At 35.8% G+C, this 27000-nt stretch overlaps 2 protein-coding genes across 2 annotated transcripts in view; one reads left to right on the top strand and one right to left on the bottom strand.

The window, feature by feature from the left end:
- brca1 (BRCA1, DNA repair associated) overlaps positions 1-27000 on the top strand; it is a 73539-nt gene that overhangs the window by 36664 nt on the left and 9875 nt on the right. The window contains exon 22 of the mRNA XM_023341366.1: positions 19743-19847. Coding sequence (XP_023197134.1) covers positions 19743-19816 — 74 coding nt within the window. The 3' untranslated portion in view covers positions 19817-19847. The remainder of the gene's footprint in view (positions 1-19742; positions 19848-27000) is intronic.
- Positions 1824-27000, bottom strand: part of LOC102227463 (rho-related GTP-binding protein RhoN-like) — a 35174-nt gene continuing 9997 nt past the window's right edge. Inside the window, exons 3-5 of the mRNA XM_005811661.2 lie at positions 11631-11740; positions 6203-6337; positions 1824-2751 (exon numbers count right to left, since the gene is read on the bottom strand). Of these exons, the coding sequence (XP_005811718.2) occupies positions 2497-2751; positions 6203-6337; positions 11631-11740 (500 nt within the window). The 3' untranslated portion in view covers positions 1824-2496. The remainder of the gene's footprint in view (positions 2752-6202; positions 6338-11630; positions 11741-27000) is intronic.

Below are 27000 nucleotides of genomic sequence, written 5' to 3' on the forward strand. Positions count from 1 at the left end.
GGATGACTGTTTGCAAAATATGCGACATCTTTTAGAATCGCCTGCGTTATCTTTGGCAGCAACAAACAACAGGCTGAGTGGACGCGGTGCCTGAGGCTAGGTCATTTTTAGCATTCAAGTTTTTCCTCTAATGTAATTTGACTTTTCCCTGAAAGGGGCTGCAGCTGGTTTACTGTGTGTGGATGTTTTAAACTCAGATCTAGTTATGTCCGTGCTAGGGACACAAGCTATCGACTAATGTTGATTTAACTAACGATTAATTAATAAGGGGCCAGATTTTCTTTAGAGTCAACCTCTTTCCGTAACATAAACGGCTACATTTTTCATAATATCCCGGATTTTAAGAAGTAAACTAATATATTTTAACCATATCCGGAGTTTGGTAGTATAAATGTGATGACTGAAAAGATCTTTTCGAGTGATTATATTGCAAAACAGAACCGCTCGAGGTCATTATACATCCCGCTCCGGAATCTGTTAGGACCGTCTCTCCGCCATTTTTGTTACTGTAACAACGGAAGATGACGAGCAGCGCCCTCGTCATCCTCCCTAAGCGGACAAACTACAACACTAAAGTAACGTCTAAACGAATGTTAAGTAAATCTATTAATCGTATCCGCGCAGATAGCCAAAATGTCCTAACATTTATGTCGTAAATAGCGTTACTTGGTAAGAATATATGCTAGTCACACACGCTCCTCCATGTTTGTGGACATCTTTTCCCACCTAGAGCAGGTTTTGTCTCGGCTTCCCCTCCGGCGTGTGGAGTGACCTCACGCTCCCTGCATGGGAATATGGCAGCGATGCTGTGAAATGTCACTTTGCTGCTGCTCACAGAGGCAGCGTGTTGCTGTGGGGTCTCATCCATTGTGGTGGGAAACAAACTGGAACAAAAGTCACATTTAAAGGTCAAACCGCAAAGCTCATGAATACAGACCAGAGTGGCTGCATTCACTTAAAATATCAGAGCATTACATTTGGATTGCTGTATATAGATTGAAGGTGTATGAAAGCGCTATATTTACTGCTTTATGGCATCTGAGAAAAAAACTTTTTGTGAAATTTGCTTTTAAAAATCCTGTTTCTCTTGACCACATTATTTTCACACAGCCATGTTACAGCAGGTTCATATAATTATAATTAAAACGCAAGTTATTACATATTTGCCTATCATTTTGTTGCTTGTCAGTAATGGTGGGAAATATAGTCTTAAAGGTTTGTTGCAATATTTTCTTCTGATAATAAATGTGTTGATTAAAAACTTTTTATAACCTCTTGTTTACATACTTAATTATAATTATAGTTCCACAAACACAAATACTACTCCTGAAAAACACAATTTGTGTCACTAGATTGCACATAGTCACTGCATTTAAATGTTTTCAAATTTATTGATGCTCTCATTGAATAAACGGTGGAGAAAGTACTAAAAATAACAATCCCAGTAATACGGACAGTTTTAGCGAGACAATAAATCAAAAATCATAGTGTTAAGAAATGTATCGTGATAAATAAACAATACAATAAATGCCCATCACTACTTCCAAGATGTGGTAAATTAAATACGCCACTAAGGTTCTCAATAAGCTGTATGTTAAAATGTGACATTTAATAGTTTTTGTATTTTTACATTGTAAGAATTAATTTAACTCTATCCCACCTTTTATTTTGCTTTAACTCAGGTGAAAATAACTGCAATAATTTTGATTGACGTAATATGTGGAAAGCATCTTCTGTAAATTTAATTAAGATAATTAATTACCGGAAATTCATCTGAACATGATTGAATAAATAAGAGAAATTATTTTCAAACACTAAGCAGATCCAGTTTTTTTTTTTTTATTTCAAAGCTTCATGAACAACATAATATGCATCCTCATAAATCCTTTCTAGACTTCCCCACCCATAATTAGAACAAAAGTAAGTACACAACATCTCAGGTTACATAATGAGCTATTTTGTTTCCGTATTAAAGCACTTGTGGTTTAAGAAAATTAGTGTTTTTATTAGCCCATGAGGTTGTTTTTAAGGTTTGTTTTATTTCAGTTTAAAAGAAAACGTCATTCTTCAGTATTTACAGATTTCTCTGAGCTCTTTTGTGCTTCATTTCCTGGAACATGAAGACAAAAACAGCATTTAAAATACGAAACTATTTATTCTTCAGTTCTTCCCCACTCACTTTGCTGCGATTTGTTTTTAAACCAAACAGTTCCTGTACTTTTTTTATTATTATTTCTTGTAAAAGCTTTAAAAAAAAAAAAAAGCTTCAGCCACATTACCGGCCTCCTCGGGATGATAGCACAGCCAAAAAGAAAAATAACAAGCAGAGCTTTGCAGAAAATTGACCACAAAAAAAAGAAATCACTCAGAGCTCCATTCATTTTCTTTTTTGCCATATTGTTCTTGTTACAGTGCAAAAAATGTGACAGGAATTCACAAATAAATTATAAAAGTTTATGTGCAGTGGCGCTCGTGTCCATCAGTCGACACGGATCGCTACATGAGCACGCAGCTTTTCGCCCGGTCCTTCCTGATGGCGGGCGGATGTTCGTGAATCTCAGTCCGAGGAGGCTGCTGCGAGATCCGCTTGTGGGTGCGACGCGTTGTCGCGCGTTTGACCTGCGGCCGATGAATGTTGAACACGGAGGCCAGCGTGGTGACGTGGAAGACGTCGCGGACGCTGTTCTCAGAGAACTTCGAGGTGCACTCGGTGTAGGCCACAGCGCCGATCTGCCGCGCCAGATTGGTCCCCTGAAGGCAGAACATGAGTCTGTTACAAAATCGAGTAAATTATTACTTCATCTGCTAACAAAGACAGTGCTGGGAATTACATCGAACCCTCTCGTTAATTTTAAAGCTAAACTTTTCTAGACATTATTTTTCAGATTTCTCGGTCGTTTCTAAATATTTTCAAAATGTGAAATACCAAAGTTCACTAAAAACGTTCGCAGATGTTTCTAAAGTGATGAAGCTTTAAATATTAAAATAGGAAAAACTGGGAGGAAGGAAGGATAAAAGGATACCAAGAAGGATAGAAAGACAAGATTGGAAGGAAGGATGGAAAGAACCTAAAGAAGGATGGAAAGAAAATGCAAGGAAGGATAGAATGAATTACAAAAGGTTGTAAAGACACAAGGAAGGATGGAAAGACAAGATTGGAAGGAAGAATAGAAAGGACACAAAGAAGGACAGAAGAAAAATCCAAGGAAGGATGGAGGACATAAGAAGGATAGACGAGATTGGAAAGAAGGACAGAAAAGACACAAAGAAGGATGAAAAGAAAAACACAAGGAAGGATAGAATGAAGGAAGGACAGAAAGTTGGAAGGACATAAGGAGAGGAAGAAAGACAAGGTTGGAATGAAAGACAGAAAGAAGGATACAAGGGAGGATAGGACACAAGGAAGGATAGAAAGGACAATGTTGAAAGAAATGACGGGACACAAGGAAAGCACATGAGGTTAGAAGGTAGGACAGAAAGGCCACAAGTAATGAAGGAGAAAGGGAGGAAACTACATAAAGAAAATTAAAGAAAAACTCAAAACTGGTAGAAAGGAGGATACAAGGAAGGAAAGGGAGACATGGAGGGACTAAAGTCTGGACATGATGGACAAAGAAAATATTCAACTAAGATAAAAATAGGACAGGAAAACAGGAAGGAAGGAAACCAAACTCAAAGTAGGAACGATAAGAAGAGAGGAAGAAGGAAGGACAGGATGGAGCAAAATATGGAAGAAATGTCAAGGAAGGAAAAAAGAAAGGATAAAACAAAGTGAGGAGGAAACCAGAAACTACACAAATAAAGGCGGGAAGAAGAAAAGACAACGAAAGGAAGCAAGGAAGGATGAAAAAACATCCATATCTTTCTAACTTTTTCATAAAAGGAGGAACCCTGTAGCTCCCAAAGTGAACAAACGGGCCTAAGATGAGTTATTGTGTCGATTTATTTCACACCAGATCATCCATTCAGTGCTGTAGTGGATGCAAGACCGTTGTGTTTGGTCAGGGACAAAACCAAATCACAATTACGGTAATAAAACCCTGATAGCTTGTTGGGGCAAAAACTCCCAACAGCAATAAAATATTTAAGGGCTGTCTTTACAGCCGTAAAAACCAAACATAAAGGTTCTGTTTATTCCTGCTGATGTCCAACACCATCCTACAGTCAATTACAGGAGTTTTTATTATTAATAATACTTAAACTTTTTCATCATTTGTCACGCTACACAGACTTCAATGTGTTTTATTGGGGTTTTATGTGGCAGGGCAAACCCAGAGCAAAGCATAATTATGAAGTGGAAGGAAAGTGATGCATGGTTTTCCAATGAGTTTAGAAGGGAGTTAGATTTTATTTAGGGGTGTATGAGGAAAGGGGGGGGGGTGTATCTATATGCATGTCACACATTTCAGATTAGTCCTTTTAGTTTTGCTTTGGTGTGTCTCTTAAAATCCCAATAAAACAAACTGAAGTTCCTCATGGTAATGTTAAAAAGTTAAATACTTTAGCAAAGTTGTGTAAATTTGGATAAAGTAAGACGATACAAAGTAAGCAACTACACATCTTTAAATTTCATAAACATTAATTCTTTGCTTTATTATCATGTTCACAAAAATGTGCCTTTTGTTAGCATTTATTGTACTTTGATGCCTTAAAATCCCATAGGTATAGTCACTAAATGGTTCATTGTGTTAAAACATTTTATTGTACTTTACAGCATCAGCTTCAAAGTATCAAAGTAAGAATTGGTTTAAATGTATTTTTTCATAGTAGAGGATTAGAACCACTGACAAAAAAGAAAAAAAAAACCTTAGAATTCATATTTTCTTTCTCAGAATTTATTTTTCTTAGAATTCCGACTTAAATATCAGAATTCTGACAATTTTTCAGAATTCTTTTTTTCTCAGAATTCCGACTTGAATATCAGAATTCTGAGAAAAAATTTAGATTTGTTTATTTTAGTGTCTTTAATCTATAATTTTTCTCACATTTCAGTCTCTATATGAAGACTTCTTTTTTTGTTTTGCTGATTGGACAAATAAGTCGATTCTTTGTGGCTTAAAAACAGTTTAGCACGCTTTGATTCTGGTAATCAGTTCTGGATTTTTGTCTCATTTAATTGTACTCAAGTATGAGTAACTCTGTTTCAACATATTTTTACTCAAGTTTAAGTAAAAAGTATCCATCCCAAAAATTACTAAAGAGTAAAAATGCATTTAGTAAAAAGAACCGAGTAACCAATAATTTAATATTTAAAAATTACACCATCAAACAAACCAAAATATAAAGAGATTTTTAGTAATTTAAAGATCCAAATAGAAATAATTCATCTCAATAAAATGATTACAAAATAACAAAATTAGAAAAAGTATTTTCTTTCTAAATCAATTTCTTTCAATTTAAATGTATGAAACTAAGAAGAAAAGCCATTTGTGTCTGGTGAAATTTTGGTTAATACAAGCTTGTTCTTTGTGCATTGAAGGTAGAGTAAGCAGAACTTTTACTTAACCAGGAGTATTGATACTGCATAATAAAATTAATCAAGTAATAGTAGTAAGTAGTGTCGTAAAAATACTCCTAAAAGTAAAGTTTTTAAGCTGTTCAAATAAATATAGCTGAATAAATTTAAGTCGTTGCAACTCTGCATTTATCCAAAGCTCACTCTATCTTTGCATCAGCTGAATTCATGAATACTATGGATATTGATTTCTGCAAGCTCATCGATCCCACAGAGATTCGCCAAACTGACAGCAACAAAGATCCTTTCTTTATTGTTTAGCAAAAAATAATATTTATTTGTTGACAAAAGGTTGCCCAGAAGTGTGATTTCACATTTACATGGAAATAGGCAATTAAAATTCATGCATGCCGCTGCTCATTGCTCCGAGACACACAAACAAAACAATTGCTTTATCACACAACCGCTGTTTGTCTCCGTCTTTGTTCGGGTTCCAGCTCCTTTCTTGCACTCGCCGTGTTTCCGTATTTGTAAAAGTTATGATGTGGAGCAAATATCATTCTCCAAATTCATTTTCAGAAGTTTTGTTTGCGTGCACAAGGGAGGAAAGTAATCACTCCTATTTGTGACTTTCCCACTGAGTTTGCAAGTAACACCAACAAATGACTGTGGATTAAATGTTGTGTGTCATCCAGAAAGCTAAGTAAGCTTTAGCTTCAAACAAACGAGTTAAGGTGTAGCTCTCACCTGTTCGTGGGTAACAGGAATCAGCCTGTGTTTGGAAAGCTCTCTCATGACGCTGACGTCCGTCCTCATGTCCAGCTTGCAGCCGACCAGGACCACTTTGGCATTCGGGCAGAACTCCTGCTTCTCGCCTTGCCACTGTGTGTCAGATAGATTAACATTAATCACTGCACTCGTCTCTCAAAGTTCATTCTTCTTCCACTTTGTTTGGTTGAGTCCCTAAAAAAGATACATTTCTAATTTGCTTCGCCTATTTGACGTTTCAACAGCAAATGGTACCATACTAACAAAAGACAACTGGGTAATACATTCTGGATTTCCACCACAAGATTTCACAAACATAAGACAAAAAAACATTCAACTTCTATTTGGAGAATATCTGATAATGATGACATCCGGACAGCTAACTTCCAGATGATCAGTTGCTTTTAGTAAACTTGTTGCAGAGCAGGTGAGCTTGACTTTTGTGAAACAGATGCATCAACAACTTGGTTTGAAATGACTTCTGCAGATAAGAGATTACAATATAAGGTTGTTATAGAAAATATGTTAGATTTTTTTCATGTCTTGTAGCTTTATCCAAGGACATCCTGCTCAATGTGTGGTGGCAAAATACATGTAAGGTTTGATGCAGGTTTTATTTATAAAAAAAAGGCAAGTTTGCAGTAGTTATTTACATGTAGCTATTTCCTTACATATCTTTCCTATTTTGAAGAGCCGCTAAGAGACAAATGGGCATCTGTGTGGCATCATATTGATATCTCGATAAAAAAATTCAATCGCATTGATCAACTTAACTTAAAAAAACATTTCAGTTGTATTTATGATAAGAAATGACACAAAAAAAAATCACATTTTGTTCTTCTATTTGGGTTTCGGTTGCTTCTAAATGCAGGCAGATTTTTGGTGTCTGGAAAATGAGCCGTTTCAAAAACCTTTGGAATGTAACAAATCCAAAGGTGTAACAACTATGAACCCCAGCAAAACCCAGCCCATTACCTAGCAACCGAAATGGAACTCCAGAACATTTGTCAGTTGGTTTTACCGCTGTATGCGCCGTACAATGGCTGATGGAAAGGACAAGTGTTTTGTTGTTAACATACTATTCAGAAACCACTTGCTGCATTCTTGTTGGTTGGGCAGAAGGCTCTAGTTGCATTTTTCCAATTTTTTTCAGTGAGAGATTATACTGATGTAATAAAAGGCACAATTTTAAGGCCTTTTAAGCACCTTTATTAGGGCAATGATTGCTGGATGATATGGCTGAAAAACGTATCACCATACAAGCGTTTTATATCAGTCTATATCAATAATTGTTAATTAGTTTTTTTTGGTTTCAGAAATAGTATCTCAAACACTGCCAAACTGAGTTTATTTCTAAGCAGTCATGAGGTATGGTGGTGAAACCTGAAACGTCTGCTATGCAAGTTACTCCACAGGTCGTTGCTAGGTAACCAAAGAGTGAGCGAGTTAGTTGATTCCACCAACCTTCCATAGCTGGAGAGGTTGAGTGGCTAAAGTCTTTCCTCTGCCTACATCCCCCAGAATGCTGTGTGGTTCAGTGAATATTCGATCGATGTTATCTATTGATATTGATCACGTGTCAATAGATATAGTAGATATAGTAGTAGATATATATTGTTATTGCTTCGTTGTCCAGCCCTAATGAACGGAAACTGTTTTGCTTCAAAATGCTGCTCTTCGTCACCAGATTCGAAGGCAAAGATGGACAACGCTCATTACAGACCACAGACATGACTCACGCCACTAAATGCTTTTCCTCCATCTTTTTCCCTGAGACTCCTTTCAGTATCTTCCCACAACGAAACAGAGGCTGATCACTGTTGCTCCATTTGTTCTGCCTCACAAAGACATCTTGTTTTCTCCAGTTTGCCTGGCCGCTGATCCTGGTATGTTCTCCAGCGTCGCTGCTGTTGCCTTTTCAACAGCCTTTCTCGCCGTGACTGTGTGCGCAACTGGTGAAACGCAGTCGTTCACATGAGTCACAAAGGGCCCATGGGAAGAGCAGCTTATTGTCTGCGTTACTGTTAAGAACTGGTGCATAAAAGAGCATCAGAATGAGAGCTGCTGGAGCAGAGTCTGGTTCATGAAAGGGACAAAATGAAGCTTTGTTTTGCTTTTCGCTTTTTCCTCTACTGGCAGTTCTGTCTAAAAATACAAGCGTGACCCAGGATGGTGCAAAATAAACATGCAAAAACCAGTTATGCAAAGGTGGAGCTAAAAGGAAGATACAGAAGATTGAATTTCATGGGTTCAGTCGGCTGCAGTCACCATAAGTAGTTGTAGGGATTAGGAAGAAGATTGTGCCACTGGAAACGTAAAAAAACTCATTTTCAACCATTTTAATCGTAAAAGTTTAGTTTTATCTTTGTTCTAAAACCACAAATGTAAGTAAAACTATTGTAGTTCTTTATTTTAAAAATATAAAATTTGAAATGCCAACTTTTTTGCAAGTAAATTGTGCAACTCTAAGCACATTTTATTGAGTAGAAGAGAAGACAAAATGTAAAAGTTAGAGACCTAAACAATTAGAATATTTTTTAGTCTAACCTTTATTTTACCAGGTAAATTGGTTGAGAAAAAATTCTCATTTTTAACAACAACCTGGCCTGGAAATGCCATATAGCAGAACACAATGCAGCATGAACAGCAAACAGTACAGCAATGCTCATACTAGAGAAAAATCATAAAGAATTTGTAAATCATAAAGTTTATAAAAAAGTAACTGCCTTTCATAATTCTGTCATTTCTTAATAAAATTCATTTTCAGACCATTAAGAACATAATATAAATGCCTAAAAATTTTACTAAAATTGAACGCAAATTAACTTTTTTTATTTCTAGCAGGAATAATTTAAAATTAAACTACATCTGTCATTTTTTGTTTCTTTTCAAACGGATTAGATAAGATTAGATAAACTTTATTGTCCCCAAAGGGCAATTTGCTTTGCAGACAGCAGATAAATAAAAAAATACAGAAATTACAGTATTTTTGTAATGCTGGTAACTAATTTTGTATTATTGATCATTTAGTTCTTTATAAACAATAAAACATAACAATTAAATCTTGGAGCAGAAGGTTAAACACAAAGCAGTGACAAACAAAAGTTGGTTGAAGAGTCAAAAAGGTTTTAGGTTGGCGGAGATATTTACAGACATGAGATGGAGACTGATGAATAGACTGAGAATGGAGGAAAACAAGGACAACAAAAGGAAGTGATAAGCAGTCAAAGGGTATTTTTGTAGCTGAGCAATGCAGAAAGAAATAATGCGAGGCCTAAAAGGAAAATTGGAGAGTGCAAACATTGATTATTGGAAAGGCTGTCAGAGATGGTTGGACACAAAGATATTTGAGGATGAAAGCTTTCACGTGGAAAGCAAGACCAAAGCGACAGGAAAAAAAAACATGAGATGTCACGGCACACCTAAAATTACAAACTTAGGAGGTCACAAAAGGATAAATTACTTCTAAATAAAAGTGACCACTCAACATGTCACTTTGGCATTCTGTGCATGCATTTCAAATACGTTTATTCACCACCATTTACTGAGGTCATTTAGAAAGGTCACGGAAAGCGCTAAAGTGGACCCCTGTAGATGTGGGAATGTGCCTACCATGAAAAATAACTGTTTTGTTTTGCTTTGACAGTTTCACTGATGAATGATGGCAGGAATGTCTCCGAACTGAAAACACGTCAATCACCGCATGCTAACTCGTTCAATCGTCAACTTCTAAAAACAGTCGGCGGTAAGAAAACACCAACGTTTTGAATTTACCATCAGTACATCTGAATCATTTTTGTTTTTAATTTTGATCTAAATAGCCATAAAAATGCACATATTTGTGTAAAACTGTACAAACATATTATTTTATATTAAAATTATTTAAAATATTGAATATGACTTGACATTTTAATAGAGAGTAGTGTGTAAAAGCATGAATTACCACTTTATTGTATCAGTTGGTCACAAGGCAAGGCATTTATTAACATTTGTTTGACAGGAGTGTTTGGTTTGGAAATTTGTTGACAGTCCCTAAGTGAACCTCCGAGCAGGAAGGAGCTTGAGAAAGCTTGGCCGAAATTAGCGTTCATAAATCGGATCAACCTTGAGCTAAACGCCGCTTGCTCTGCGGATATTGGAATATCTAACTCGAAACTAACTTCACTGCAGTCGGTAACACAATAAAAACACCGGGATAAAGTTTGTTTTGGTCTGTGGCCTGTGAAGATGGCACCGAGCAACTGCACGAGACGTAAACGCCCCACAACGTCTTACGCACTGGCGTTGGTTCCAAAGCTCTATTGGCCAATAGTAGGAGCTGGACATAGAAGGCAGCTCTCCTCATTAACATAAAGATGCACACGGAGAAGCAGAAAAAGGAGAGGAGGCAATGACAAAGAAGGAGGGTTTGTATAAGGAAAAGACAAAACAAAATATCTACTTTTCTTGACAAAAATGCATGTTTGGGGGAAATGAAAAAGAAAACATATACATTTCTCGATGGAAACTTATGTGTAAGGACAAGGAAAAACTAAATATATATTGATGCTTTTATTTCTTATTATGTCAGTTTTGGTCCTCCATAAAACAGAACCTCCAAAGATCTTAAAATTACTGAATTGGAGCAAATCAGATGTGCAAACTTGCTTTGCTTTGAGAACAGAAAGCACAATAAAGTACATTATGAGTACGTGTTTTATCTAGTGTCGGCTACAGCACTGTTTGGGCTCTTAAGTATCAGTCACTCATGTTTTTTTATTTTTCCATAGAGCATATAGGCTATAAAAGAAAGAAAAAGCATCTTCGGCAGATGGAATACCTTGGCACAATGCAAGGCTTTTCCAAATAGCCGAAAGGAGATGAAGAAGATTTTGCAGGTTAGCTTCTGCTATAATGCCAGCTAAATCTCCACTGTACGTCTTAACGCATATTAAGGTATATTCTGTGTTAGAAATAATCCATTTGTAGTTATTTAAAAGCGTTTTTAGACAAAGTCTCAAATATTCAAGGATTTCAGCTATTGGTGGGCGGTTGTGGTTCCTCACCCCTGGAAAACTGTGTAATTATTTCTGTAAAAACTGACCATGATAAGGTTTTGTTTGAGCCTTTGGTGAACAGAATAAAATCTTAATGGATTATTTACAATTATTTTTCGTAAATTGAAAATCAGATGACATGAGGTCCGTTTACTTTCATGGTCGTTTATCTCATTAAAATTATTTTTGTCCGTTTGAGTCGAGCAGAAAGGATTTCAGACGCAGTCAGCTCCTCAAACTGTACACAGATTGTGGCCCTCGCACTAAGAAAAACTAAAATTCTCCTCAATTTTTTTATTTTCCTAATAAGTTTTAGCGTTAGTAGGGTAAAAGATGACTCATTTACGCTTCTGTGAATGTGATGCACTGACCTTTTTCACCACGCTGTCCAGGGTTTCCGGACGGCTGATGTCAAAGCAGATGAGCACAGCGTCCGAGTCGGGATACGCCAACGGCCGAACGTTGTCATAGTAGGCCGAACCTACGGGTCCAAAAACACACACAGATATTTCCTCACATGAGTTTTGGTTTGATTTGTTAGTCCGGCAAAGACTCTAACAGAGGAACTCATTCAGAAGTAACAGATATGATTAGTTGAACTTGGAACCTTGTTTACATCCGGAAATTTCGCGCATGCGCACAACACCGGAGGGCTGCTACCACGCTCTCATTGTCGCGGTAGAAGAATCCCGTTAACTAAATGAAACCTTAAGTTTCATTTAGGTTTAATTTAGGCACTAAATGAGGTATTATTAATTTAGTGCCATGCTCCTCAGCAAAGGGAAAAATAACGCGGGAAAACTGATGAAAAATAAACCCATTTTTCCCCCTCGCTCTCTGTGTCCGCTACAAACACACCCGTTGTCGTAGCAACTGGCAACAACGCCACTACATGCATCAGGATTTAACGCCAAAAGAAACTACTCAAACTTTTCTCTCACAAAGAACAGAACATTCAGTTTTTTACAGTATTATGTTTTTAGGCTTAATGTTACTTTTGTGATTAATAATAAGTGATCGCTGTGGTTGATTAGCTAGCCGCTGCTATTAGCTAATCTAGCACAGCTGTGGTTGATTAGCTAGCCCCTGCTATTAGCTAATCTAGCACAGCTGTGGTTGATTAGCTAGCCCCTGCTATTAGCTAATCTAGCACAGCTGTGGTTGATTAGCTAGCCCCTGCTATTAGCTAATCTAGCACAGCTGTGGTTGATTAGCTAGCCCCTGCTATTAGCTAATCTAGCACAGCTGTGGTTGATTAGCTAGCCCCTGCTATTAGCTAATCTAGCACAGCTGTGGTTGATTAGCTGATGTAAACACCTGCTCTACTGATGATCCGAGTTGGTATTTTTTAACTGAACACCATATTCCACATCATCTCTACATGTTACGGTTGTCAAGGTGAAGCCATAACATGTAGATGTGATGCTATTTTTATCTTTATTAAAACTTTTTTCTGACCTTGTTATCTTGCAGTGTTGACTATTAGTATCAAAGCATACGTCTCCTTTTCCTTTGTACATCAGGCTTATATTTAAGTTTTAGCCAGTTATATTGATAAGGTAACAGCTAAAACCAAAGGTAGTCATCGTCATCCATCAGCTTTTTGCCCAACATCAGGGAAATGGGGGCGGGATCCTGTGACGGGACTATAAGTGGATGTGATTTATTGCTTTTGAAGCAGACATGTGACAGGGACATAATGAGCAGCTTGAACAATGTGTCACCTGGTATTTCAGAGTGGCACTTTTTTTTGGCGCTGGCCCAAACTGAGTTGGGTATTGTGACCAGGGCAGGGGACACATTCCGATCCGGAGACAACAACGTTCCCTTTGCATTTTTCCCCAATTGTCCGCACTAAGTGCCTTTGTTACCAAACACAGAGCTTTGTAAAGTTAACAAAAACCTGTTCAGCAGTATATTCCATTGGAACCCAACTGGAAAAAAAAACTCCTACACAAAAATGTGAGTTTCAATGTTCTCTTAAAGCGACAGATTGATTTATGGTAACAGACATTTCAATATTTGGGTTTGGTTTCATATGTTGACCAATAAACTAATTGGCGCAATTTATACATTTGTGCTTCTGGACTTTTCTACAGGGGGGTAATTTGGGAAAAGAAGAAAAAAATTACTTTCAGAAACTTTAATTTTATTATTATTCAGTTGTTTGTGACTAAATTAGACATCTGCTCTACATTTAAATCTTGTTTTTGAAACGACTCGTTTCCCAGACACCAATAAACATTAATTTATTGCCACAAAAAAAAAACGTCTGGGTGTTTTTGTTACACAATTGAGACACAAATGAAAGAAAAAAAACATGCAAATTATGAATTTTGTATAATTGATCCCCTATAAACTGAAGGATATAGTGTTATTATATTCTTTCTCGTCTCTGACTAAGCAAACAGCCATTTTTTAGCCATGTTTTAGTATCTAATAGATGCAGGAAGTGGAAGTGTTTGTGACAGTGTCATAAAATGCAAAGGTCTCCTCAGAGTCCCTTAAACACACACGCACGCACGCACGCACACACACACACACACACACACACACACACACACACACACACACACACACACACACACACACACACACACACACACACACACACTCCGACAGCTGTAGCTCAGCATCAACTTTAATCAGAGGCATATAAAGTTTCACTCCTCGTCCTTTGAGCTTTTAAAATTTCTCTCTAAATATTCCTGAGTGTTTTCTAGGCCTTTTTCATCTGCAGCAATTTGCCAGTGCCACACTTGTGGGTCAAACAGAAAATAAAAATAGTATGCAATAAAACAAGAGATCCAACCGGTGCGATCTTCAATTTATTATGGGATACACTCATCTGGGCAGAAGCCTTGGACACAGTAAAAGAAGTCATCTGCAGAGCTGCTGAGTTAGTACTTTTCCAAGAAGTCCACATCTATGTAGGCTACGGCTGAGAAGAGTAATGTTTTCTATTCTCACCGTAACGGCTTGAGCAGAATATAGCAACACATGATCGGCCCGCTTTAGTCCTCACAGGTAGATTATGACACAGACAGAGATCTAACTTACATCGGATTCATCACAGGAGAGTCAGTTCAACGGTTCAGGGTGGATATTTTATAATGTGTGAGTTTACAGTCCTTACATGAAGAAGAGAATAAATAAAATAAGAATTATGTCAAATGAATGAGCTGCAGCATGCGTTACCTTATTTCAGAGGGTTTAATGTTGCTCGAGGTTGATTAACCAGAAATGTTCAGAACCACAGCTCTGGAAAAAATTAAGAGACCACTTAAAATGATCAGTTTCTCTGATTGTACTCTTTATAGCTTTATGTTATGTCTTTTATTCTATAACTAAAATCCCAAGCAAAAATTTAGTATTGAGAAATGGTCAAAATATCAAAAAATATTCTGTGCTTTCAGAACTCAAATAAAGTTCTGATTTATGTATGAATATGAACTAATAATGTTAGTTCATATAATGATTCAACTCAGGAAGAGTTCAGAAATTAATATTTGGTGGAATAACCAGGAAGTTTTCAACGGGGGTTCAGTCCAGTGGGCTCTTAATTTTTTCTAAAGCTGCATAATTTCCGCCTCCGAGGCGCAGCTCCTCCTCTGAGCTGCAGTTTCCCACTCAGTTCCTTCAGACTAGCCAGCAGCAATTGGCAAACACCTGGTGGAGCTGTGCATCAGCCGAGCTCATTACAGGATCTACTTCTTAGTGAAATGCCGGTAAAAATGTTGCGGAGTGAGTTTCGGAAAGAGTAGGAGTTTTTTAAAGAGACAGACGGACAATTTCAAGACGCTAAATATGGAAGTCACATTTCTTTTTAGTCATATTCATTATATATCAGAATTTTATACCAAGTGAATGTAACATAGTTACTTTATTGTGCTATAAAATGGCACTTTGTGCCTGGGAAACACATAATACAACTCCTTTAAACAAGGTAGAGCAAATCACATGTGCAAACTTGCTTTCCTTTGAGGACAGATCCTGAAAGCACAACAGTAAGGCGAAGTGTTTTGTCTCGCCTGTCAGCTGCAGCATTGTCTGGCCTCTCCAGTATCAATCGCTGACAGGAATATTCCAGCTGGTTCACACGCCACACCTCGTCGCTTTTTCACCAGAAATGTAAAAAGCTGTAAACAGGGATAGGTTTAGAAATATTCCACAAGGTGCAGAAAGTTTAAGGATTGTCTGAAAAATGTACGTTTTTCCAGAACTACCAGCGAGCGGGGGCGGAAAGAAACGACTTACATTTACTCTCATTGCTGTAAGTAGGTAGGATTTTTGTAAAGCCTCGACCTTTGCTTTATTGTGAGCTTATTTTGAGTAATTTACTCAAATCTGAAATCGTATCTGTTAATGAGTAAAAATTAAAACAAAATACACAAAAAATATTTGTATATTTAACATTGTTAAACAGTATAAACTATAAAACAATTTAAATTATTGATTTGATGGGAAATTGCTGTAAATAAATTAATCAGTGAAAAGAGTCATTTGTATATTTTGCAAGTGTATATTAATTTTATATGTTGTTCTTATGTTGATTTTAGGGAAATAATTTTTCCTTAAGTTAAAACATTTTGTTTTACAGTGAAACATTGATTCCAGCATCATAAAATCAACAATTAAAATCAACAATTAAACTGCCCGTGCTTGGCAATATAATGTCTGCTGTTTTTTACAGTGCAGCAAAAACACACAAAAATTAATCATAAATACATATAATACCTCATGAATATCCACAATGTCATGTGTTGCATTTTATCTAAAATTAAAAACAATTTGAGACCAATATTTCCTCTTTCACTATGTAAAATCCACGAGTGAAACTTTTTTCTGCTCACAAAGAGAAACTTTCTTAAAGTAAGATTTTAATGAGGACAGAGAGAATAGTTTTTAGAGTAACTTATTTACCAAAGAGGCGTATATTTGGACTGCAACGTGAAAAAAGCCAAGCTGCGAATCAAAAATGCTTTTTCAATTCTGTAAAACTTATGGAATAATAAAAACTGAAATTGAGAAACATTTTTGTTAAACTGAAATATATGAAAACGGTAATTAAATGGGGGAAATTCTTAGAAACACATTATCTGTTTCTAAAGTTAACTAAAACATACTGAAATTATAGGTATAATATAATTTGTTTTTGTATTTCTGAATTTATTTATCCACCTTTTGAGCTAATGTCAGAGATTTTTTTTTTGTTCACACTGTCAGTAAATTACGTCACTTCTTTGGTTGTTCAAAAACATTTGAGTATATTTTTTATTCATAATCACAATATCATACTTTGACCTTTGTGAATTCTGCACCTAAAAATAAACCAAAAGATGTAAAATCTAAAACTCAAAACAATATTGAACTAATAAAATTTAGAAAATACACTCTAAAAATTAACTGAATTACTCAAAAGTCACAATGAAAAAGAAAAAAACAACTATTATAACCCTGCAAAGCACAGCCAATTAGGAAAGTGAATTTAATTTTCTTGACATTAAATCTGGGGAAAAAAATTTCATATTAATGTATGAATATATTTTAATAAATAGTCCTATCCCACAAATTAGTTGCAGGAGACAAAGTAAATAATGACATTGTAAGAGTTTATAACTGATTGAATATAAGCTCTGATGATGAATGAATGAATTCATGCCGACACACAAACGGAGCCGGACTGAGTGCCTCGCGGTTCCATGATGTCTGCTAATCCTCCTCGTCGTTAATGTGTATCGATCGGGAATCCTTTCTGAAATCCTGCAGCCTCTCCAGGGACGATTCCTGCTGCAGCAGCAGGACCGGCCCATCTGTCTGCGTCCAAAACGCTCTGATCCGATTCATAAAAACACCCGAGAGCTGGGGGCCGGGTTTGTCTCAGGGGTCAAAATGTGTCGATAAACGAGCATCTACTTGTGTTTCCTGAAGTCACAAATTGGTTTGTAAATCAGAGAAATACAAGTGGAGAACATAAAAATGTCTGATTCCCGTGTAAAGTTTGGTCTTCTGATCCACAAACACGTCAGACTGAAGTATTAATAGGTCAGGAAAATAGTTGAATGTTTTTCTTGCTAAACAACAAATTAGCTTTTCTTTTGTAATTTGAATTTTTTTGCATCAATTATTTTCTGTGTTTGGATCAAAAATTATATCTGTTAGCAGAAAGCAAAATGGAAAATGTCTCATTTTTTCTTGAAAAACGCTTTCTGTTTTAAACAAAATTTTAAAAATAGGTTTGCTTAACTCTGCTTTTGAGTAAAAGTTGCTTAAAAATCAATACTTTAAGCATTTTACATTTATATAAAACTACATTTTGTCTGTAAAAATTTTGCTCAGAAGAATTAAAGGGTCAGTTTGTATCAGCTGCCTGTGCTGAAAAGTTAGATTTTGTGATTTTGCAGTGATACCAATTAAATGTTTGTCTGGTTTCTAGTGCAAATATCTTAGTACATTTGAAATAAAACAAAACTTATGTACAAATAACTTTTAAGCAAGATATAGGAGCTTATTTTAAGCTAATAATTCCTTATTATTTATTTTTTAAAACTATTACTTCCACTTATAACATTTGTGGACAAATCTGACACTGGAACTTGTACTTTTTTAAAATAAATATTCAGAAATGATTGACTTTATAAAAGCTGCTGAAAAGTTACTTATAAGTTAGTTTTGCCTTATTTCAAGAGAACAACGATATTTGCACAAGAAAGTGGACAAAACACTTGGTACGGTGTTTTTTATTAGATCCTTGTAGAGGGTGAAATAATTTTTGAGTTTAGTCTCATATTTCATGCTGGTGAAACCAGATTCATTTGTGCAGAAGCTGCAGGTTTTTGCGAGTGCTTAAAAGTAAGAGACAACAAAAAACGGCGGATTTCCTGAACCAGGAAGAAGATGAGTGGATGAAACTACCACTTATCATATCATCTCATATAATTAACTCTGAAGAGCTAAAAGCATCAGGGGTTTATTCTGCTTTTTCTGAATGCAAATAGCTGGGAGTAAAAACCGAGAGCGAGTTCTGTAAGGAAAATTGTTTAAAAGCTTGAAGTGTTGGGGATATCAGTGGATAAAATGAGAGCCACAACAGGAATCTGAGAACAAGAATGCTTTTTGTGAAAAAGCCTCAGCAACTGAGCCATAAGCAAAATGACAGTCAGCTGGAAAACAACCAGCTTGATGAATGTTTGTTTGTTTCTTCCTTTTTGGAGGAAGCAGGAAACAAATTAAAGGTTCTGATGGGGAAGTTTGAGGGACAGTTTGCTGCTTTTAGACCGATCTGTAAGAGATACAGAAAGACTTTATGTCGTTTCCAGGAGGGTCGTATTTCCCTCTGTACGCTTTGCTTTAGAGAGAAATAAAATATTATTATTTCACAAAACTGCTCCTTTACTAGAGGAATCCTTCATGTAATCCTGGTTTTATATTCAAGTCACATTTTGTACAGACTTTTACATAACTTCTCACAGTTACACATCACTATTAGCAATATATATATATATTTTTTTTTTAAATAAGAGACTGTTTTTATAGCAGCTTTAATATGTCAAAAAAAATTGTAAAACAGCTTGATTTAATTTGTATTAGCAACTTTTTTAAATGCTGTGAGACCATTTTTTATAGCAGCTTTAATACGGCAAACATTTTTTTTTTAATTTAATTAATTAAAAATAGTAAAACACTGATTTATTTTTTATTAGCAATTTTTTTTGTAACTTATGTGAATTTTGTTTTTTCATAAAATGTAATCTAAACACAAGGATCATCGATAATCTAAGAGTGATCGTACAGAATAGATTTACTAATTTATAAAAATAAAAAATTTACATAATTAAATTGTTGCCATATAATAAACATATTTTTAGGTAATTTTTAAAAATTTACAGATAGAATATAATTTAACTAAAATTTAAATTTAAGGGGGAATCTGAATAAATTCCGTTTTTTTTCTCTGTGCTACTTTTGTTTTTCAAAACAAATTCTAAATCTGAAAGTTTATTCTTCTTTTTGAGAAGATTTTTAGATTTTCAAGTGAGAAATAGTTAAATGATGCTCTTGTAACTTTTAAGTTTAAAACATATCAGTACAGTGCCCTCAACAATTATTACCAAAACTGGTAAAAGATCCATAAAAGCCTTAAAATTAGCCATACAATCCAGTTTAACTTCCCAGTTCCTCTGAATGTTAAAAACTAAAATGTTCTGTAAATAATCTTCTGATGATCAGTTCAGCTCAGTACCGGTTATTTTGCTGGAATCAATCCAATTCAAATGATTTTCTTCAGTTCTTTAACTTTTCTTGCTATTGTGAAAGAAAAAACTATTAATTTGTGTTGAATTATTTCTTACCAAAGGATCCAGACACTCCCTGCTGAAGCATCTGGATGTTTTTCCTCATGAAACAAAGTTTCGCTCAGTAAAACTGTCAAAACAACAAAACACATTCTTTCTTTCTGTCTCATGTCCCGTCAACGACCTCAGATGACATCATCATCTGGATTATCTCAAAGTGGGCGGGGCCAGAGAGTCATTTAACAGGAATCACAAGCTCTTGAACCAAGACGGCCATGACAGCTGAGCTTCCAGGTAAACACAGCCGTCGTGGGAACTGTAGGATTAACGTCGTCGAGAATTACAGGTAGAGGCAGAAAATATTTGCCTCCACCCAACGATTAGCTTAAAAATGATCCAGAACAAACCTTAAGCTTTTAATCCTTGTAGTCATAACAGGATCAACATAGTTTTGCTGTAAGATCATTTGGGTATTCTAAACTCGATTAGCAGCACAATTAGAAACTTGTACCATAAATCCGTTTTAACAGTGTAAACTAGTTTAGATCCGTTTTTAGAGCCATTTAATTAACATTTATTTGAATTAGGTAACTAATTATTAATAATTTAGCTAGGTAATATGCAACTTATCACTTACCCCACTGAAAATTAGTTTTTTTTTTGTGAAATAGACAATAGTAGCTGTTTGCAATAAAACCCAGCTCCGATCTGCATGGGTTGCTAGGTGACGGACAGAATTCCACGGGAGTTGCTAGGTAACGGGCTGGGATTTGCTGGGGTTGCTAGGTGAGGAGCAGTGCCTCCTGATTTGTAACGTTATTTTCCAAAGGTTTTTCAAACGAGTCATTTTCCAGACGCCAAAAAACGTTAATTTATTTATTAATTAATTAATTTATTGTCAGTAAGTGGTTGACTGTTTTTTTAAATTTTTTAATTCTTGTTTTGTCTTTAGAAGTAGAGACCCAAATGGAAATACAAAAACATGGAAAATTTAAATTTTGCATAATGGGTCACTTTAAATATTAGTCTTATTTTTAATTGTTTTGAGCTGTTCTTGTGTAACAATTTTCCCAATAAACCTAATTTGCTGTGTGGATTGAATGATTTTTACGCATGACTTTAGCAAAACAAGAATTTAATTTAGATTTTATTTCCTATAAGAAATGGCAAGAGTTTTCAAGGGAAGTGAGTGTTTGGACCTCTGTGATTTTGTTACAGTCCAGTAAATCCTAAAATCACCAGTACATTTTTTAAAAATAAATTAATAAATAAAATAAAAAAGGGCTGAAAAGATCCACAGTTAAAAACAACTTAAGTAATTTAAGATTTATTATGGGAAATATGCAGGTCTGAAATTGAAATAGTCACTTTAAGAAAAGAATGAGATCACAAAGTGAAATCTTCAAAGAGACTAATATCAGATTTTTTTTCCATTTTGCTACAAACCATCTGGATTTGGCAGAAAATCTCTTTGTGATGCTACATTTCTTGCTCAGTAGGCGCAGAAGGAGACTGAGCTTCGCTTAGCCTGAAATCAGCAGGAATCCCTAAAACTAATAACCGAGGGAACAGACTGCATCTGGGCATCTCCTCTTCACATTAAACCTCCTGGCTCCTCTCTGCAGCTCCAACGCTGCCTCATGTTCTCCTCATACATGGAAATCAGACTGCTTATGAATGTCTGCATAAGCAGAAAAACGGGCTGCCGCATCAGAAAAACAGACGTTGAAGGCTGAACTGATTGTTCACAGGCTTGGATTATAAATAAGGAAATGATTGAGTCTTAAGTGGTGGGAAAAACCCTTAGGTTCTCTGTGTATTAATCAAAACAATGTGCACTGTCTCGTTCTCTATGCTAGTAATGAACCAACTGTCTGCTTGGAATCATTATATGATAAAATTAGTAATAAACTGTTGTTTCTCTCATCAGTTTATACATTTTATACCATCAGAACTTTAAAATACCAAAGTTAAAAGGCACATCTAGATATTTAAAGTGTAAGTAATCCCCAAATCTACTTATTTTTGGCTGGCAAGCTGTCTTAATAGATTATTTAGGGCTCTCTATCTTTACATTTCTGTGCAAATTTGCATTTGTTTAGTTCCGCATTATTTTGTGTAAAAATGTCTAGATTTGTCAATTGTTGGTTTTTTGATAAAAAGTAGCTAGAGGGGTTTGAAAAGTTGCCAACTATAGGAACAAAGTTTATAAGTAAGCCACAGTGCTTCTCTTAGCCCCTCCAATCATCCCAAAAGTTGGCCACGCCCACTTTCCCTGAAATTTTCCAAAATTTGTCTGGGGAGGAATTATACTTTCATATTAGGGATATTTATACTTTAAGTCATTTTAAGTTTCAAAAATATATTATGTAGAAAAGATCACTTTCTGTAAGTTTATGGGTCTACCCTCCATACAGTGGAGCTTTTGCCTATTTGTAGTTTAATATTCATACTTTTTTCTGCAAAAATTAACATTTTTCACGTTTTTGTACTTCCATTTCCATTTCTACTGTTTCTACAAACAGCCCAAGCGCTCAAAATAACCCCACTAAGTTGATTTTTGGCAGTAGATTAATGTTTTTGGTATCTGGAAAATGAGGCGTTTCAAAAACCTCTGGAACGTAAAGTAAACATCAGAAGGCATTGCCCGTTACCTAGAAACCCCAGCAAAGTCTAGCCTGTTACCTAGCAACCCCAGCTCAGCTCCAGTACTTTTGGTTAGCTGGTTTAACTGCTGTATGAATTTGAAATGCTTTGTTGTTGGCTTACCATTTAAAACCACTTGCTGCTTTCTTGTTGAATGTGCAGGAGTCTCTACTTCTGCTTTTCGAAGATGTATGATTGTATAATTGTGCATCTGTTTGCAGCCATTTTCACATGCGAGTGTAAACGTTGAGTTGGAGTTTTGGCCAGCAGCAGCTTGCTTGGATTTAAAGTAACAAGAGGAACTGACCAGACTAAAATCCTATTATCTAAAAATGATTTTGTTCAAAACATGTAATGAAAATGCTTTAAATGGACGTATCCTAACCTGTTCATGGAACCATAATAGGTCACCTTTAAGTACTGACTGCCACTGGAACATTTTACACATTTAGGTTTATGCTATTTTGAGTTATCAAATTCTAAAAAAAAGAACAAATATAGAGAAAAAGTTAATAGCATTTTTATTTGTGAAGCAATTTTAGGAGAAAATTTGAAACTCTGGTGATATGTTTGAGTTTAAAAGCAAAGAACAATGTTAGTAACAATATGTTGGTAGTGATGAGGTTTACCAACATAAACCCGACTCCACTCGGGTTCCTCTGGGGAACCCGAGTGGAGTCGCATCTGGACCATTGATTTTCAATGTACTCTTGTTCTTCTAATGGGCTGCCTGAGCAGAAGACGATCTGACCCCGGCTCGGAGTCGCACCATGAAATCCCCCCCGATCCTTATTCACTCCTCTTTCTCTCCTGATTACTCCGAAACTTCATCTGTTTCGCCACAATTAAATTCACAACAGCAGCTTCTTGGTAAAGGTTGAGCACGACGGCTGCTTTCTGTCACGTCTGGGCTGCGTTTTCAAGGAGCCGGCACGTAAGTGGGGTCATGAAAGCCGCTCATGAATGAGTGATGGGTTCTGGAGGCAGTCTGTGCTGTAGATGCTGCTGACCTGCATGGATAAACACGTCCAAGTGGTACTTAAAAGGGCAGGCGGTGCCAGAGATGTTTGCACAGCGTGAGCAAACATCTATGTTCGCCTAAATACTCGATTTTTCAGACTCGACTGGTTGGTCAAGCTCTTTTCTCAACTCACTTTTCAGATAAATGTATATTTTTTGTAGCTGGTTACTTATTTCAATGTAGGATTTGTGCATAAAGAACAAGATGGATTAAAATTATTCATTGCAGTTACAGCTCATTTTGCAAACATCTGCTTGTTTGGACTCATGTTTCTGGGTTTCGGTCAAATTTCCTCTCTTGATTCAGCTGTGGAGACGCATTTAGCTCTTAAGATGCTAATTTCTCCTCCCGTATTTACCAACATGCCACTAATTGAGTCTTTTAAATAAGTGGACGAGGCGTTTGAGAGACATTTTGTCCTGAAAACAGCTGCCTAAAGCGAATGAAATCAAAACATTGAGCTAAAAAACAGTTTAAATCTCTGAGGGAATAAACTAAGCCGAGTGAAATTATCTCCTCTTATAAACTAAACGACGCTGATTATAGCAATTACACAGTGCTGTGGAAAACTACTTGCCCCTCTATAGTTTATTTTTTCTGTCTCATTTAATTTTTTACATGCTCAGGATTTTCTTCATGTCAGAAATGATTAAGTGCAAAAATCGGACCCTACTAATGATTTTAAATATAAATAAAATTACATTTTTTATCTGTTTTTTTTCCAGATCTTGAATCTCAATTCCAATTTTTTCCTGTAGTCCTTTTTTGTTGTTGTTTTTTTTTGGTGTGTGGTCGTTCCTTTTTTAGATCTACTTTTCTTGGCAGTAAGTTCAAAACTATGTTCCTTTTTATTGCATAATTTTCTGCCAGAATCCCGATTCTTCAGAAAAACACATGCATCCTTCCTCTTTTGTTTTTTTTTTATTAAACAAAATGGTGGTTCTTTAGATATTACAACACATTTCTTATAGCAGATACTTATCAAATATTATCAGTTGTCGTTTTTTTCCAAAAGGTCATGAAATATTTTCAGCTCTAAAGTTGATATTTAACTGTAAAAGTTTCAGAGTCCGATTATTAAAACAGTTAGTAAAATCTTTTGAGCAAGATTTATATGGACGCAAGGTTTTTCAAACAAGAAATAAAGTTTAGGAATAAACTTTTCTAAAAGCAGAAACAAAAGGAGACAATTATCTCTAAAACTGCAGCTTTTGGTGCAGAAAACAACTGCAAAATGTACAGGTTTACTTATAAAGTTATTAAATTAACCAGGTAAAAGTCTAATTTGAATGCTGTTACATGATTATTTATAATTAGATTCTGGAAAGCGTTGTCATAATTAGCACCAGGCGATGTAAAGGTCACCTGCTATAATCTAATATGTGACCTTTTTCAAACCTCACATTGGAAAATTGGCTGATTTTTGACTACAGCAGTGGAATTATGTCAATAGCGAGACTCAGTGTAGACCTTAAACATTCACTTTGTTATAAACAAAACATCAAATCAACGCAGCAGAAGATTTTTGGTAAGTTTTTCTAAAATGTAGCCGAGTCTGTAGGCAAATTCATAGAAGAAAACATATTTATGTATTTGTTTGCACAGGATTTCTACACATTTTCTGTAATTTAAGGAGTAAAAAACACAATTTTCAGTGTTTCTCAAACTTTCTCAGGCTGAGATCCACTTAACACGTTTAACACTCACAGACCACTTAACATGAAATTTCTCTCGCAATAACACAACATCTTAATACAAACCATCTAGAATGAAAATATTTATTAACTCACTTTCTGTTGTTTTCTTTGTTCATCCTGTTTAGAAAAGTGGCGGTGCTTTGTAAATGTGACTGGTCACGACGGAAATCAAAACCAAAGTTGTTTGTTACAACAACAACACTAATAATAATATTATAACTTCACAGCTATTTGTAATTTAAAAGAAAAACAGACTTGAGTTGCGTTGGCAGAAACAAACATTTTCTTTCAGCCTGAAGAAAGCCAGATGTAAACAGTAATTTTATTTTCGGTGTTACAGATGCAGCTAGTCAGCAGGGGGCGCAGCGCTGCTCAACGCTCTGCGATCAGGCTAGTTGCAGAACTTTTGTTTTTAGATCACTATTGTGATCGCAAATCTAAAAATAAAACATCTGCAACTCACCTTGAGAAACTGAAAAATAAATTCCTCCAATCAGATAAGTTACATGCGTCAAACTCAAGGTTCGGGGGCCAAATGTGGCCCGCCGCAGCTTTTTATGTGGCCCTCTGGACTCCAAATTACATGAATAAGTCCCACCAGTTTTTCAACAAATCTGCAAAACTCAAAGTTCATATAAAATTCACACAAAATCTACAAATTCCCACAATTCTTCTGACTTTTACTGCAAATCTTTCTCAGGAACATTGAGTTTAAGTGACTGCCTTCCTCAGCCTTACTTAGTGCCAAGTTATGGTCAGTGATCGATAACAAAAAGTCACCTTTTACGTCACACATTAGCGCAAATATCATAACAATTCCTTACAAATATTTCTAAAATGGAAATCAGTAATTTTGAATGCAATAAAAAAATTTAAAAATCACAAAATCCTGGCTGGACTGATCAGTGTGAAAAGATGCTCAGTATTGTTTCATTTTAAGAAACGCTTACTGAATGCTGAAACAAACAGCTGTTTATTGATATTTTAATGGTTTTATCAATATATTCTGGCACAACTGGCCCTTTAAGAACATTCGGATTTTTGATTTGGCCCAAAATGAAACTGAGTTCGGCACCCCTGATGTAAGTAGTAGTTGTTTTCTTTCCACCAGTATCTTCCGGTTTTGTTTTAAGTGAACCAGTCTCAAGAAATGTATCCATTATGTGAAAGCTGCTTTATTTTTAAATAAATTGTATCGTAACTCACAGTTTGTTTCTTTAGTCTCAAATCGCTTTTGTAAACACATTGGAAGGAGTTTGTACATAGTCAATGCTGTTCTAAATCATAACCTTTCTAAGTGTTTAATTTCTCCACAGATCCAGCGAAGCTAAAATACTGCTGGAGCAATCAATTTCAGGAAAGCAGAAACTTTTTCCTTCTTATCGCAGCTCAGAAAGTCCGATTGCAGCCTCAGAACTGCAGGAGTTTTGGGATTACCAGAGAAAATGAGGTGAAAAAAGAAAGAGAGAGAGAGAGAGAGACGTGAAGATAGATACAAAGAAAGAGCAAGCTAAGCTAATCGGGTGGCAGAGTGCTGAGGGGACGCGGCCCGTCACCGCGGGTCTCCTGACCTTGACTCGTTGGAAACACAGAAACGGAAAGGAGCTGCAGAGAGGCTGACAGCAGGAGAATATTAGAAGGAATGGATCAAATTAAACAGGAAACTGCAGAGAGAAGCAGATCCAGACACATAAACCGCGTTATGGCTCTCAGGTCAGATCAGATTTTAAAGTGTCGTTTCCTTTTATGTATATTTGAAGAGTAGCAGCTCCTACGGGAAAAACTGCTGCGTCATCGCAAGTCCTCCAGGTTTAACGGCGCAACAAACGGACTTCTGCTGATTTGAGTTGCTTTGAATTAATAAGAAAAACAAAAACAAAGATTCAGTAAAAATATGAAAACAAATTTAATCCCATTCAGGTTAAGAATCACTGTGCTGCTGTAGACTGACTCTGACGTCACTTAAAAACATATTCGTAGCAAATTTTTACATTTTAAGGCATTAATATGGCAAACATCTATGCATTTTATTGGGGTTTTTAATCACAAGCACAAAAAATGCTTAATACTCAAGTAAATGGAA

Source organism: Xiphophorus maculatus, chromosome 10, assembly GCF_002775205.1.
Source record: "Xiphophorus maculatus strain JP 163 A chromosome 10, X_maculatus-5.0-male, whole genome shotgun sequence".
Classification (NCBI taxonomy): Eukaryota; Metazoa; Chordata; class Actinopteri; order Cyprinodontiformes; family Poeciliidae; genus Xiphophorus; species Xiphophorus maculatus.